The sequence below is a fragment of the Trichosurus vulpecula genome, chromosome 7 (assembly GCF_011100635.1).
Source record: "Trichosurus vulpecula isolate mTriVul1 chromosome 7, mTriVul1.pri, whole genome shotgun sequence".
Taxonomy (NCBI): Eukaryota; Metazoa; Chordata; class Mammalia; order Diprotodontia; family Phalangeridae; genus Trichosurus; species Trichosurus vulpecula.
In genome coordinates this window covers 54,632,993-54,648,435 of record NC_050579.1, presented here as the reverse complement: position 1 = coordinate 54,648,435, position 15,443 = coordinate 54,632,993, and the positions used below count along the sequence as shown (strand labels likewise).

General features: G+C 35.2%; 1 protein-coding gene across 1 annotated transcript in view; it reads left to right on the top strand.

Moving 5' to 3' along the window:
* The window catches only part of SYCP1 (synaptonemal complex protein 1), a 96,352-nt gene extending 81,912 nt beyond the window's left edge, over positions 1–14,440 (top strand). Inside the window, exons 28-31 of the mRNA XM_036768183.1 lie at positions 5,668–5,847; positions 6,155–6,298; positions 14,115–14,201; positions 14,297–14,440. Coding sequence (XP_036624078.1) covers positions 5,668–5,847; positions 6,155–6,298; positions 14,115–14,201; positions 14,297–14,440 — 555 coding nt within the window. The remainder of the gene's footprint in view (positions 1–5,667; positions 5,848–6,154; positions 6,299–14,114; positions 14,202–14,296) is intronic.
* The last annotated feature ends 1,003 nt before the right edge of the window (positions 14,441–15,443 follow it).

The following is a 15,443-nucleotide window of genomic DNA, read 5'->3' as shown; positions in this document are numbered from 1 at the left end:
CACATATTTTGTGTATGTTTTGGGTATGCTTATTATATGTATACATAGTATCCACCTTAATAAAATGTAAATTGCTTGAGGGCAAACTTTTACTTTTGTCTTTGTAACCCCAGTGCTTAGTATAGTGTCTGGGACATAGTAGACATTTGATAAATTGTTAGTGGTTGATTGATTTAGGCCATATCTAACAAACTTGGTAACAAAAATGTTAGAAGAGTTAGTTACAACTATAATTTTTGGTTGAACTGATTAGTTGTGTCAAGGCAAAATCATAAATATTAATGGTTCAGAAGCCCTGGTTGTCCTGATGGCACTACTGTGTGTGACCAAGACTAATGCATTTAACTAAATTTTAATCAAAATAATTTGAAAAAAATTTTGAAAAAAAAGTCCAATTTTCTGAAACTTGGATAAATATAATTCTTGAGATAACTTTACTGTAGTAGAAATGGCAGGTGGAGCTAGTTGTAGGTTTATAAGTGGACTTAGATATGAAAAGTAGCTGGTTCATCAGTAGGAATTTGTCAATTGTCATAATATTTCTTTATAAAGATAGACTATATGCCAGTTATACCACAATGTTTGTCATTTGAGTTATCATGGGATACATTAAAAATCATGTGATAATAGTTATTGTTGTTATTTTTTGCCCTTGTTTTAAAGTGTTCATGTTAATTTCAAATGAAATAAAATTTCAGTATTTTACCTGTGTACAGGTAGAAATGTTGAAGATAGCAATGAAATGTACAATAGAAGAAACAGGGACTGGACCTGTGATTTCATTAATATAGGGAACTTCCAGATGAGGAAATGCCTTCTACTAATGCCAAGCCAGCAGTTTCTCTGAAACTTATTGTCTTTCTAAGAATCATTCCCCAATAGATAAATGGTCGAGGATGTTAGCAAGCAGTTTTCAAAGGAAGAAATTCAAACTATAAATAGACATCTGAAAAAAATTCTCAAATCACCAAAAATTAGAGGAATGCAAGTTAAAGCAACTCTGATACTCCATCTCACACCCACCAGATTGGCAAAAATAAAATGGAAAAATGACAAAATGTTGTAGGAACTATGGGAAAGCAGGTAAATTAAATTGCACTGTAGGTAGAGCTACAAATTGTTCAGATGTTCAGGAAATGAACGATGCCCAAAAAGTTACTCACCTGAACATAATTGTCTTACCTATACCACTACTAGCTCTAGTACCTAAAGAAGTCAGAGAAAGAGGAAAGAACATATATATTCAAAAATATCCATAATACTTCTTTTCATGGTGACCCAAAACTGGAAATTAAGGGTGTGCCCTCCTATTGGGGAATGACTAAGTAAGTTATGATATATGAATGTAATGGAATGTCTTTGTGCCATAAGAAATGATGAAATGGACAATTTCACAGGAAATAAGAAGACCTCTATGAACTGATGCAGAGTGGAGTAAGTAGAACTGAGGAAACAATTTATACAATGACAACATCACAGAGAAAAATAACTTTGAAAGACTTTAGAGCTCTATCAATATAATGATAAACCGTGTATCCAAATGAATAAAGATGAAAGTGCTACTTACCTCCTGCCAGAGAAGTGATATAAATAATGGAATTAAAACAAAAAATGAGACATACATTTTTGCACATGGCCAATATGGAATTTGTTTTGCTACACTATGCATATCTTTAATGAGGATTTTATTATTTGCTATTTTTGTTTTTCATTTGGTTGGTACAGAGAGATAATAAATGCTTAAAATAATTAATTTTTGAAACTATAAAAAAGAAACTTAAAGTCTTAGAATATTATCTAGTACATTTAGAATTTAAGTGATTTGCCCAGTATGTATCAGAGGTGGGACTTGAACCCAATTTTTCTTGGCTCTGAAGTTAGTTCTTTATGCACTGTTATGTGCCTCTTGCATCTATATAAATATACACAGAATATATGGAAAATAACTATAAAGAAGTGCTGGGTGGAAAAACAGTGTTAGGGAAATTAGGAAGGGCTTCATGTAGAAGGTGACTCGAATTCAGTCTTGAAGGAAATCAGAATTTTAAGTGGGAAAAGGAAGGAAGGAACTCTAGGCATAGGGGATGGCCAGTGGAAAGGCATGGAGATGGATGTTCCTTATATGTGAGAGACAGAGAAAATGCCTATTTAGCTGGATTGTAGAGTGCATAGAGAAGAGTAATATGTAAGAAGACTGAAAATATAGGAAGATGATCCAGTTGTAAAGAGCTTTAAATGCAAAACAAAGGGGTTTGTATTTGACCCTTGAAGCAACAAGCAACTACCAGTGTATTGAAAGGGGTGAGTGGTTACATGGTCAGGCCTGTGCTTTAGGAAAATCACTTTGGTGGAGGATAGATTGGATTGGGAAGAAACAGGTAGGGAAACCAACTAGAACACTATTATAATCGTCTAATCAAGAGGAGGCGTAGGCCCAAACTAGATGGTGGCTGTATGACTTGAAAAAAGGGGTCAATATTGCTGAGATAGAATTTAGAAGACTTGATAATTAATTAGATGTGAGGGTGTGGAAGAGTAAAGAGTCAAATCTGACTCCAGGGTTGAGATCCTGTGTGACTATTGTGCCCTTGACAAAAATAGAGAAGCTAGAAAGAGTTTGGGCAAAAAATAGTGAGTTCTGTTTTGGACATATTGAATTTGAGATATTTATGGGACATCCCATTGAAAATTCGAATAAGCAGCCGGTAATGTGGGACTAGAGTTCAGGAAGGAAACTATATGCCAATGATTGTTGAACCTTTGGAAATTTATGAGGTAATAATTATAATAATTATAGCTAGCATTTATATAGTACTTTAAGGTTTGCAAAGTGCCTTACAAATATTATCTAATTTTATCTTCACAACAACCCTGTGAGATAAGTGATATTATTATTCTTTCCATTTTATAAATAAGGAAACTGAGGCATGTTAGGTAACTTGCCTAGGGTCACACAGCTACTAAGCGTCTGAAGTCAGATTTGAACTCAGATCTGAAGAAAAGAGAACATAAGACAGAGCCTTTGGTGCAGCTACACATACACATACATTTTAAGATTATAAAAAGGAAGGAGGGGGATGTTTTAAGAGGTGAATTCTTAGAGCAGGGGGAGGGAATGTGGTCAAGAGTACAAGTAAAGGTATTGTTCTTCACAAGAAGGGCCACCTTTTCCTTCTATACTGGTAAATCAGCTATAGAGATTTCAGCAAGACGTTTCACAGACTCACAGAATTTTAGAGTTGGAAGGATCCTTAGAAGCTATCCAATATACAAACTCAAAATGAAATTCCCACTATAACATTTCCAACAACTGGTGGTCATCCAGCCACTGGAGATTTCAGTGAGGGATGGCTCTTATTTTAGAGCTAAGTTTTTCTTCACATCAAGCCTAAATTTGCCTCTTTGCAACTTCCACCTCTCACTTCTGGTTCTGCCCTCTGCAACCAAGTAGAACATGGCTGGTCCTACTCCATGTGACCATTCCCAACCCCTGCCCTCGTATTAGGGGACTTCAGTATATGTGTTGACTCCTTCAAACACCCTAACCACTGAATTCCTCAACCTATTAATTTCCTGTGATGTACTTCTCCACCAAACTTCAATTGTACACAAAGATGACTGTACACTTGACCCTTGTTATTCTCTACAAGTGTATCAATTCCATATTCAAGAATTCTGAAGTTCCATTATCTGCCCATAATCTATTGGCTTTCCACTTCTCCTTCTGCCTTACCCGAACACTCTTCTCCCACACTGTGATCTCCAATCCCTTGACCCTTTCAGTGCTCTTTCAGGCCATTACTCCTGCACTAACTACTTTCTCCTCTTTTCCTCACCTTGACCCCTTGGTGATCCAATTTAACTTTTAGTGTCCTGTTGAGTTCTTGCCACCCCCTTTTATATACCTAATTGTTCCCTGCCAAAATCAGTCTTGGATGACTCCCACCATCCACCACCTTTGCTCCTATATGTGTACTACTGAGCAAAGGTAGAGAAAATCATGAAACCGTTCTGAGCCCATTACAAATTTATGTTATGCAACCTCAACTGGGACCTCACTGCTGCTAGACAGTCCTACATTTCTCTTACCTACTCTCTGCAATGGTTCTTCCAAACCTTTTTATCCCTCCTCAAACCTCTCATAGCTTCTCTTTCCCCCACCCTCTCAGCTGAGAACCTTGCCTCATATTTTACAAAAAAAAAAATTGAATCCATTCACTTTGAGCTCCCTCTTTTCCCTTTTTTCCTCAACTCATACTACTCAGATGCCTTCTGCCTCTATCATCTCCTTCATCACTGTCTCACATGAAGTGACCTTGTTCCTTACAAAGGTTAATTTCTCTGCCTGCTCAAGCAATCCCATTCTGTCCTGTCTCCTGCAATAAATTGCCCCTCTCATCTCCACTCTGTCACTTATCTTCATTCTTTCCTGGTCTACTAGCTCATTCTCAACTACCTACAAAGATGCCCAGGTCTCCCCTATCCTCAAATATTACTCACCTAATTCTTCCATCCCTGTTGACTATCATCCTATATCTCTTGTGCCCTTTGTGTCTAAACTCCTTGGGAAGGCTGTCTATAATAGATGTCTCAATTTTCTTTCTTCTCAACTCTCTAATCCCTTATAATCCAGCTTCCAACCTCATCATTCCACTGAAACTCTCTCCAAAGTTATCTTTGATCTCTTAACTGTGAAATCCAATGGCCTTTTCTCAAACCTTGTTCTCCTTTAACTCTCTGCAGCCTTTGACACTGTTGATCACTTTCTCCTTGATGCTTTCTTCTATGTTTTTGGGATGCCACTCTCCTGGTTCTCCTCCTATCTGTCTGACCACTACTTCTCAGCCTCCTTTGCTAGATCCTCCTCCAGGTCATGCCCTCTAAATGTAGGTGTCCCACAGGTTTCTATCCTGGGCCTTCTTCTCCCTCTTCTCTCTTTATACTACTTCACTTGGTCATCTCATCAGCTACCATGGATTTAATTACCATCTGTATGATGTTGATTCTTAAATCTACCGATCCTGTCTCAACCTATCTGCTAAACTCCAATCTCCTATACTTTCTCTGATCTTTTTCTTTTGCCCCTTTTACCTTGTGTTATACTTGTCTGAGTGTATGTTGTATCTCACCAGGAGACAGTAAACTCCTTATGGGCGGTGACCATTTTTTTGGCTTCATATTCATAGTGGCTAACACTGTGCCTCCACATAGAAGTTGCTTAATTCCCTAATCACAATCAGATTTTCTGATTTTTATATAACATTATTTGCAGCCATTTCTTCTTTGTCCTCCCACTGCCTTGTTTTTCCTCCACAGAGCTTTTTGCTGCCCACCTATGTGTAGCCTTCAAATTATCAGGGTTATCTCTTTGCTCTCTTGGCTGGCCATGAAATTTATCTTGGTTTGTGAGCAAAATGAATATACCTTAGATTATAGGTATTCATAATCTGGCCCCATACTACCTTTACAGTCTTATTACCCTCTGCTCCCTTCAAGGTTGAATGTTATTTGCTCATAATTTAAAAGCCAGTAAAAGAATGCAAACTAGAACCCAGGGCTTCCTGAGTGCCAACTCAATATTCTTTTTTAGTAATTGCCTCTTTAATTAAGCAAATATACCTTTGAAACTTTACTGATGATTTTAAATGCTTTTGTTATCCAATGCAGAAAATACAAACATCTGTTTTGACAATTCCTGAAATCAGCAAGTTGAAATTTGATTCTAAAATAGACGCTTCAAAAAATGCATCATCAAATTTCATATCGGTTGATCATGTCCAATCAAAAGACAAAGATGGATCTTTTTGGACTCCTGCCAAAAAACCCTTATCTACACCATCATTAAAGGTTAGTTGCTTAATTTTTCAAAAAGATAACAATGTTATACATGTTTGATACTTTAAAAATCCTCTGGTGTTGGTAAAATTAATATCTATGCAATATCTCTATGCAGCTATTGTTTTTTTCAGAAAGATATTTAAAAATTAGCATTTTGGTTCCTAGTTTCTATTATTTGCTTGTTCTCACATATTAGACAAATTATTTAATATCTGCATCAGTTTACATGGTATAAAAACTGCCTATGAGAAAAATACTTTTAATCTTATCACAAATTATGTATGTACTTATCATTGTTATTTTTTCTTATGTGAAGGCATATACTGTGAAGACACCAACAAAAATGAAAATGCTGCAGAGTGAAAAGAAGAATCCATACAAGGAAGGAACAATTAGAAAAAGAAAAATGCTATTTGAATTTGATACAAATTCAGATAGTTCAGAACACATCGACCTTTTGGTAAACATATTACTAAAATTTGGGATTTCTTGTACTATTTTTTCTAAATTATTTGCATGTATAGCATTATTAATGAAGCAGCTATCATTATTATATTGAAAGTCAGTTGAATCTTGGTATAATGTACCACTTCATTACACAGATTTGGATATTCCATATCGAGATCCAATAGGGATATGCCATATTCATGCTATACCATGTATAGATTTGGATATATTGTGACTGAATTCAAAAAAAGGTCTATCATAATTTGATTAGTGTATGGTACCCTTATTCTCTTATAAAAGGTTATTAATAGGGCTATCAAAAATGAAATAGCCTTCTTAGTGAGATAGTAAATTTTCCCTTATTGGAGGACTTTAGGTGAAGACTTTATATCATTTATGGATGCTATAGAAAAGATTCCTTTGCAAGTATAGTTGGACTGGAAGATTTCTGACTGAGATTCCATGATTCTGAAACAGTACTGTCGACTGGATTGTCACTTCAGGAGAAAATTTTTATGTGCTCACAACTTCTTTTGGTACCTTAACAATGACTGACACTTAATTTGCTATAAGATTAATGAAATTGCTGTATACTTAGTACACACATATTTGTAAAGTTATCTTAAATGTAAATGGTGTAAGCAGAATTTCAGTACACACTGGAGATGAGACATTGATTGATGAGATGAGAATCTTACTCTTCTCTCTTAAATATTACATAGGTCAAATTCATTTTCCAAATATTCACTTAGTATAGATTTGTTTTCACATAGTCAATCAACTGGAGCTATAAACTGACATAACCTCCCTTCCACCTCAAGTGTGTGTATATTTTTGCTTTCTGCCCTCTCCTTAGAACCAAAGCAAAACTTCATATAAACTGCAGAATCAGTCAATCATAAATGTTCATTAAGGTCCTGTTATGTGCTAGATCAGGGCTGTCCAAAATGCGGCTGGCAGTGCAATTTATGCTGCCCACCTACGAGCATAGATATTTACATAAATGCTTTAGTAAATGAAGCCGAGCTACCGCAGAGCTCTCACTAAAATGGCAAATCAAAATATGTTGTCCCTTGTTTCAATAAAAACCTAAGGTTGAACAGCCCTGTGCTAGATAAATCTTCTATGTGCCAAATACTCTCCTAGATGCCAGTAATCCAAATACAAAGCTTACATTCTATCAGAAGCAAGAATAGGTCATGTCAGATTAATTTCCTTTTTTTAAAACAAGGTTTCCACACCAGTAGATCAGGGGAATTCTGTAGGAAGTTTGTGGAGATTTCAAGAAGCATTTGATGAGTTCTCCCATGCCATCCTTATGGAGAAGATGAAGAGATGTGGGCTAGATGAAATAATAATTGTATTCTGCCTTGGTTTGATGACCGAAACCAGAGAATAGGTATTAATGAGTTGATATCAACAGAGAGAGATCTCTAATGGAATGCCCGAGGGATATGTTCTTGGTTCTGTATTTTTTTTTAACATTTTTATTTATAACTTTGATGATTGCAAATGATAACATAGTGCATGACAGAATCTGTAGCTGAAAAAGACTTTGAAAAGATGGACCTAAAAAGATAATGATTTCACAGACACAAATGTAAAATCTTACATTTCATTTAAGAACAACAGTTTATCAAGTATTAGATTAGAGATATATGGCTAGACAACTGTGCATGTAAAAAAGATTTGGAGGTTTTACTGGGCCATAAACTTAATATGAATAAAAAATGCAACATGGCAGCTAAAAAAAAACTTAATATAAACTTAAGCTTCATCAATTGATGTCAGAACAAGAGAGGTAACAATTCTTTGGAATGTCATCCTGGTCAGACCATATGTAGAGTGATCCTGGTCAGGCCATATCTAGAGTAATTTAATTCTGATAGCTACATTTTGGGAAGGACACTGATAAGTATTTAGTAGGACAAAACACTGGCTTAACAGCTCTCCTTGAACAGATCTCTCCCATACATATGTCAGAATTGTACAAGGTTCCTTAAAAGATATGACAGAAATAACCTTGTTCAACTACCCTCTATTAATATTAAGTGAGGCATCAAAAGATAGACATGAGTTTTTCAAAAGTATTTTCCAGTATTATGGAGGTGTTCCTGCACACTGTCCAAGTTGAAGAGAGAGTCCCTGTAGATAAGAAAGTCCTTGAGATGCATCCTTGTGGATGTTATTGTGTTGTTTGAATCAGGCCCTAGAATATTTTAGATGCTCCTTAGTGAAAACCATAAATCCCTCAAAAGAATTTTATGTAATTATCCAAAAAGAAAAAACCAAGTAGATAGAGCATATTTATTTTCTAGACAATACAATGCATTTGTCTGGACAAGATATAGAGCTTGTTCATCATTACATACAATATGTGCATATCCATATGCATTTTGGACAGTAACTGAGAATTAATTTAGTCTCAGCATTAAACAGGAAGAGAAGAGCTAGCTAGATTGTCTTTGAAAATTGCAATTTTTGATGACCCAAGCTTCTTTCTGAAACAAAAGTCCATATTTTGATAATAGCATTCTAACAATGATGTTATATGGATGTGAATCATGGAAAACTAAAGAAATGAAGTTGAAAATTGCCCCCAGGGAAGAGATGGTTGGTGTAACCAGGTTTCAAGACATTACAAATAGGAGAAGTGATATAAAAGATGTCATCAAAGACATGTATGATTGAAAAAATAAGATGGACATAGAAAAATAAGATGTGGTAAGATTGAGGAGTAGTTGATGGACAGCTCACATGCCCTATTTATATCCTTGTAATGTCTTGAGAAAGTAACAAAGGCACCCCAGGAGGTCGGGGGTACCTCCTGCAACTTATAAGAGGACATGGACAAAAGTCACATAGGAAGGGCAAACATGTATGGATTGTGACTGACATTGTTGGAGGATATATCTACATCGATGAGATTATGGATAAGTTGGAATATTAATAAAATGAAGACCTTTAAGGAGAGCCAACAAGATAATGAAGGGTATTGAAAGCATGCATGTGATGATAGGTCAAGTGCTGGAATTATTTATTCTGGAGAAGAAGACTTTGGAGAGATAAAGCTGTTTTGAAAAGCTATCATGGGGAAGGAAAATCAGATTTTTCCTGCTTAATACTAGACTACAGAACTAGGAGCAATGGGTAGAAGTTACAGAGAGGTAGATTTTGGAATGGTATAAGGAAAAATTTCCTAACAGCTATCCTAAAGTGGAATGCACTATATTGGGAAGTAACGGGTTGCCTCTCACTAGGAGTCTTTAAACAGAGACTTCGGGGATGCTGTAGAGGTATGTGTGACTTGGATTAAAGGACTTCTGAGGTTCCTTCTAAATCTGAGAATCTGTGATTCAGTTTACGTGATTGATTGATATTCAACTAATGTGATGACTAATTATATTCCATTACCTCATATTACTCACATGTCTCCTGCCTTTTGCATAACATGGAGGTGACCTTGGGCTCCCAAAGGTTATGCAGCAGAACTAAATTCTGTCAGTTTTTACAGTTGCAAAGTATTTTAAATATGACTTGTTAAATAGATTGTTTTCCTGTCTAAGAAGTGACCAAAGTGTATGAGGAGGCTTATCCTCAAAAGGGTGGTCATGTATTGGGGTTACTTGATGAAAATGAGAAAGGACCATCAGGATTTTGTGAATTCAATTAAACTCAACAAATATGTATTAAGTGTCTACCATGTTACAGGGTACTGTATTGGGCTCTAAGGATATAAAGATAAAATAAAGCAGTCCCTATCCTCAAATAGCTTACATTCTATGACAAGATAGCAGGATGGGGAAGGGGAGAATAAAATGTACATACTAGAAATACAAATTATTTTGAGAAGATGAGGAGCAGAACAAGTGAGGAAGGTGGCAGAGATCAGGGAATGCTTTACAAAGGAGGTGGCACCTGAGCTGAGTCTTGAAGGAAGATAAGGATTCTAAGAGATGGAGATGTGGAGGGCATGACTGCTTTACAGCTTTGAGGAATTGCTTGAGTAAATACATGAAGGAAGGAGACTAGCTACTGAATTATGGAATGACTAGTAGTTCTGTTTGGTTGGAATTTGAAATATATGTAAATGAAAGGTAGTTGGAACCAGAAAGTGGAGCAGTTTATTTGCCTTTCTTGAGGAGTTAGTATGTCCTAGAGGTAACAAGAAGCCTCAGAAAATTTTGTAGCAGTAAAGTGGCATTATCAGACCTGTGCCTTAGAAGATTATTTTGGCAACTGTGGAGAATATGAGGGGAGAGTTAACAGAAGTCTGAAAGAATGATTAGGAATCTACTGTAGTAGTCCAAATGAGAGATGATTAGGTCCTAACTAGAGTGGGTAGTAAGGAAATAGAGACATTTGGTATATAACTTGACTGCCATTCAAGCTGTGTTGGGGAAAATCATCCTTGTGCTCCTGCAGCCTACAGAATATGATTCCAGATTAGTGGAGAGAACATAGATATGACCCTGTGTCACTGCATGAGGGGCAGAGTTGGTCCAAGAGCTTTGGAAAGGAGAAACATTCTTTATTTGCTTGATTCAAGAGAGAAAATGTGTGGTTCTGGATGCTCTTGGGAACCAATGCTAGATGTGGCTCATGGAGAGGCATGAATAGAGATCTATGGAATCTTGTCCATTGCTTTCCTAGAGAAACTGATTCCTGCCTTGAGAGGAACAGGAGAAGGTTCTCTCTTCTCTTCTGAGAGAGGTCTCAGTATAGAATTATATCTATCTGTCCCCCTTGGTTTTTTTGGGTTCAAAAAGCTACTTTCCTGGCCCCATCTCCTAAGGGGGAGAAGGTACCCCAAACTTATACTCACTGGTTTGGTCCCTTCCCACCAAATACAAGTTACATATTAGACCATCACAAATAAAGAATAGTAAGGAAATCCATTTATCTAAGCAAAAAGTGAACAGAAGTAGAAGTTATACAGAATAAAATATACCAGAAAACTCACATGAGTGAATGAACTCTTTAGGTGAGAGTGAGCTGAGATCTCACTTAACAGAGAGGAGCTAATCTCACCCAAGGGAAAGTTCCCTGAAGTCTCTGAGAAAGCAAACTGGATGTTAATGATAATAATAATAATAAAACAATAGCATTTATATAGTGCTCTAAGGTTTGCAAAACACTTTATGAATATTATCTCATTTTATCCTCACAACAATCCTGGGAGAGAGGTGCTATTATTATCCCAATATGAATGAAGAAACTGAGGAAGACAGAGCTTAAGTGACTGGCCCAGGGCTGCATAACTATCACGTATCGGAAGCCAGATTTGAATTCAGGTCTTCCTGACTTTAAGCCCAGTCCTCTATTACTGTACCACTTATGTACAAATAAGGAATATATTGAGGAGCTGATTTTATCTACATGTCTGCTTTCCAAAATCTCTCTCTCTCATTTTGTATGTCTCAAATTGGTCCTCAAGAGAGTCTAGAGCCATGCATGCCCTCTCTCAGAGTAAGAATGAAGAATTCACTCTAAAACTCTTGAACCAACTCTGTCCCTCATGCAGTTACAAAGAGTTGTGTCCAGAGTCTTTCCACTAATCCAGAATCATGATTTGCAGACAGTCAACTGCCCCTTCTCAACATGTTGATAGTAGGGTCATAGGTAACAAATAATTTTTTCCCCTTAAGATTAGCAATGAAGGGGAAAACAATTTAGAATAGGTAAGGGAAGGATTTTTTCAAGATTGGAAAGACTTTCACCTTGTTCATAAACATATAGGAAGAAGCCATTGGTGAGGGATTGAACATGCATAAGAATAAACTATTGTTGAAATATTAATTGCTTATGCGTAACTCGAGCCAATATGATAAAAATGACATTTGTACCTAAATGTATTTATTTAGTGCCATACTAATCAAACTACCAAAGAATTATTTTATAGAAAAAAATAATAATTTGTCTCAAAGAATAAAAGGTCAAGAATATCAAGAGAATCAATGAAAAAATGTGACAGAAGGCAACCTCACAGTAACAGATTTCAAACTATATTACAAAGCAGTAATCACCAAGACAATCCAGTATTGACTAAGATATAGAGTGGTGGATCTGTGGAATAGATTAGGTATATAATATACAGTAGTAAATGACCATAGTAATCTAATATTTGATAAACCCAAAGATCCAAGCTTTTGGGTAAGAATTCTCTATTTGACAAAAATTGCTGGGAGAACTGGAAAGCACTTCAGAAAAAACTAGGCATAGACCAACATCCCACACCAAATACTAAGATAAAATCAAAATCACTACATGAGTTAGACATAAAAAATAATATCATAAGCAAATTAGGGGAGTATGAAAAAAATTTACCTGTCAGATCTATGGATAAGGCTATACATATCCAGAGAGAGAACTGGTGAACTCAGTGCAGCTTGAAGCATGCTTTTTTCACTTTATTCTTGTTTTTTTTTTTCCAACATGGCTAATATGGAAGTAGGTTTTGCACAACTTCACTTGTACAATTGATATCATATTGCTTGCCTTCTCAATATCTGGGAGAAGGATTGAAGGGAGGGAGAGAATTTGAAACTCAAATTTTTTTAAAATGAATGTTGAAGTTTATTTTAAAAATATGTAATTAGAAATATTTAACAAAATAAAAATGCAATAGAATATTAAAAAAAGAAAATGCATGAGAGAATGAGAATGACTGCTAGAGCAAGGTCCTTGAAGATGTTGGAGGAAATGAGATTAAATTGAATTTTTGGACATTGCAAATATGGGAATTTGGCTTGCTAACGTATGCATATTTGTACAGGGATTCTCTTTTTCTTTCAATTTGAATGGAAGAGTAGTAGGAGATGGGCTGGTGATAATGTTGCCGAAAAAAGTAAAAGAAGGAAGGCATGGAGGGAGGGAGAAAAGAAGGACATTTTTTGAAAGCATTGAAAAGAACAGAAGGTCAGAAAGAAATATAGGATACCTTTAAAAAGTTACATACTGAGTTTATTATATTGTTGTTCAGTTGTATTTGACTCTTCATGACCCCATGGACTTTTTGTCCATGGAGATTTCTTGGCAAAGATACTGGAGTAGTTTGCCATTTCCTTCTCCAGCATATCTCCATTTATAGATGAGGAACTGAGGCAAATAGAGGTTAAGTGACTAACCTAAGATCACACAGCTAGTAAGTATCTTAGCTCAGATCTTCCAAACCCAGTGCTCTATCCACTGCACCACCTAGCTGCATATAAGGAAAAACAAGCTATATATAATGGAGATTCCCATTTTCATGTGAAATCCTCTTTTCTGGTTCTATTCTATAAATGGAAATGCTAGTTGTATTTGGTGTTTGTTAAATTCAGAACAATTTTTAAGTGGTTTGTAAACCTTAAAATGCAATAGTAAAAGAAAAAAAAGGAAAGATTGAGAGATTAGCCTTAATTAGTAGGAATAACTCTGCATCTGTGACCAAAGGGAAGGAGGAGGAAGGATTTGCTAATTATATAGAAGTTTTGAAAAATGCAGGAAAGCAGCTTAGGTACCTCATTTTAATGGCTTTAGGTCTCATGTTATAATTTATCTCAATTTTTGAGGTACTACATTTCTGAAATTAAAGTGCAAATAAATGGACAAATATGATATATAATACAGTTTTATTTATGTTATACAACCTTCTCTAGAATATAATAAATGAAGTTCAAGCACTAAGTGTTGAAAATATAAGATTTATGATTTGGGGGTATTTAAACTAGATCTCTGAGATGAATATATTAATGGAATTTTAATAATATAATTAATATTGATTATGGCAGCACAAAAAAGAAAACATTTTTGAAGATTTGATTTCCATTTCATTATCTTTCTTTAAGAGCATGGTTTCAGATGAAGATGCATTTCAAAAACTATATAAGGATTATCCACAAACTTCTTATCAAGGTGTCACAACACCCAAGCAGGTAAAATTATGGGTTTTAATTCAGAAACCAAATTTTAAGAGTTGGACTTAGCATTCTTCAAACAAAAACATTTATGATTTTATTTTTTGTTCTAGAATCATAGACCTTTATCTTTAACAACTCCAGGATCAGCATTGAAATTAGCAGCTATGAGAAAAATGCGAGATGATGGCTGGGCTGCAGTTTCTAAAGTGGACAGGAAAAGAAAAATGAAGGAAGCAGAAAAGTTATTTACTTAAAATTTAGTTACATAATTGAATTAAGTAGTTTAATAACATAAAATTTGTTGCTGAAGATTTTATTCTTTTTTGGGTAGTTTATACTTTTTTAATGGTTTTAAATTTCTTTTGCATTTGCATAAAGGATTCATTTCTTTAATTTTCCTTTGCTATATTTTAGGCTTAAGTGTAAATAATTGCATCTTGCTTGAAAAGTTATAACTGTAGTTAAGTTGTTGAATACAGTTTAGGTTTTGCTATTATTTTCATTCAGATTATTTTTGCTAAATGTTTTATTAGAAGAATGTTAACTGAAATTAACTGTTTATTTTTGTCTCAAATAGCATTTATTTTTAGCTCCACTATGAAACCATTTGGGTCATAAATAAATAGTTCTTATTGGCTCAGTGAGGTCAGCCAAACAGTTAATCTAACCTTTTTGAGAATAGCATTCTGGTTAAAGCTTTGACACAGTACTACAAAGTTAGTTATTGAAATATTATTTTGTCATGCACAGAAACCTCTTGCATAAATAACTTTATATGGATTTTAGGATTCATATATGTATATACAAAAATTTCTTATAAATAATATTTTATGTATATATATACATAAATAATCCCCGTATATAATTATACGCACAAAATCTTCCATATAAATAATTTTTATTTTTAGATATTTCTGAGAGAATTTTGTGTATATGCAAGGATTCTAAATTCTCTTTTCCCTCTATACTATTTCACTTGATGGTCCCATCAGCTCCCATGAATTCAATTATCATCTCTATGCTAATGATTCTCAAATCTACTTTTCCAGTCCTAATTTCTCTGCTGATCTCTAGCTCGTGTCCCCAGCTGTCTATTAGATATCTCAGACTAGATGTCCTAAACATCTTAAATGCAATATAACCACAACTGAACTCATTATCTGTTGAGGACACCTATTACTGTTGAGGGCACCACCATTGTGAGCCAGTTCCCCAGCTCCTTACTCTCACTCACTTTCCATATTCAATCTATTGCCA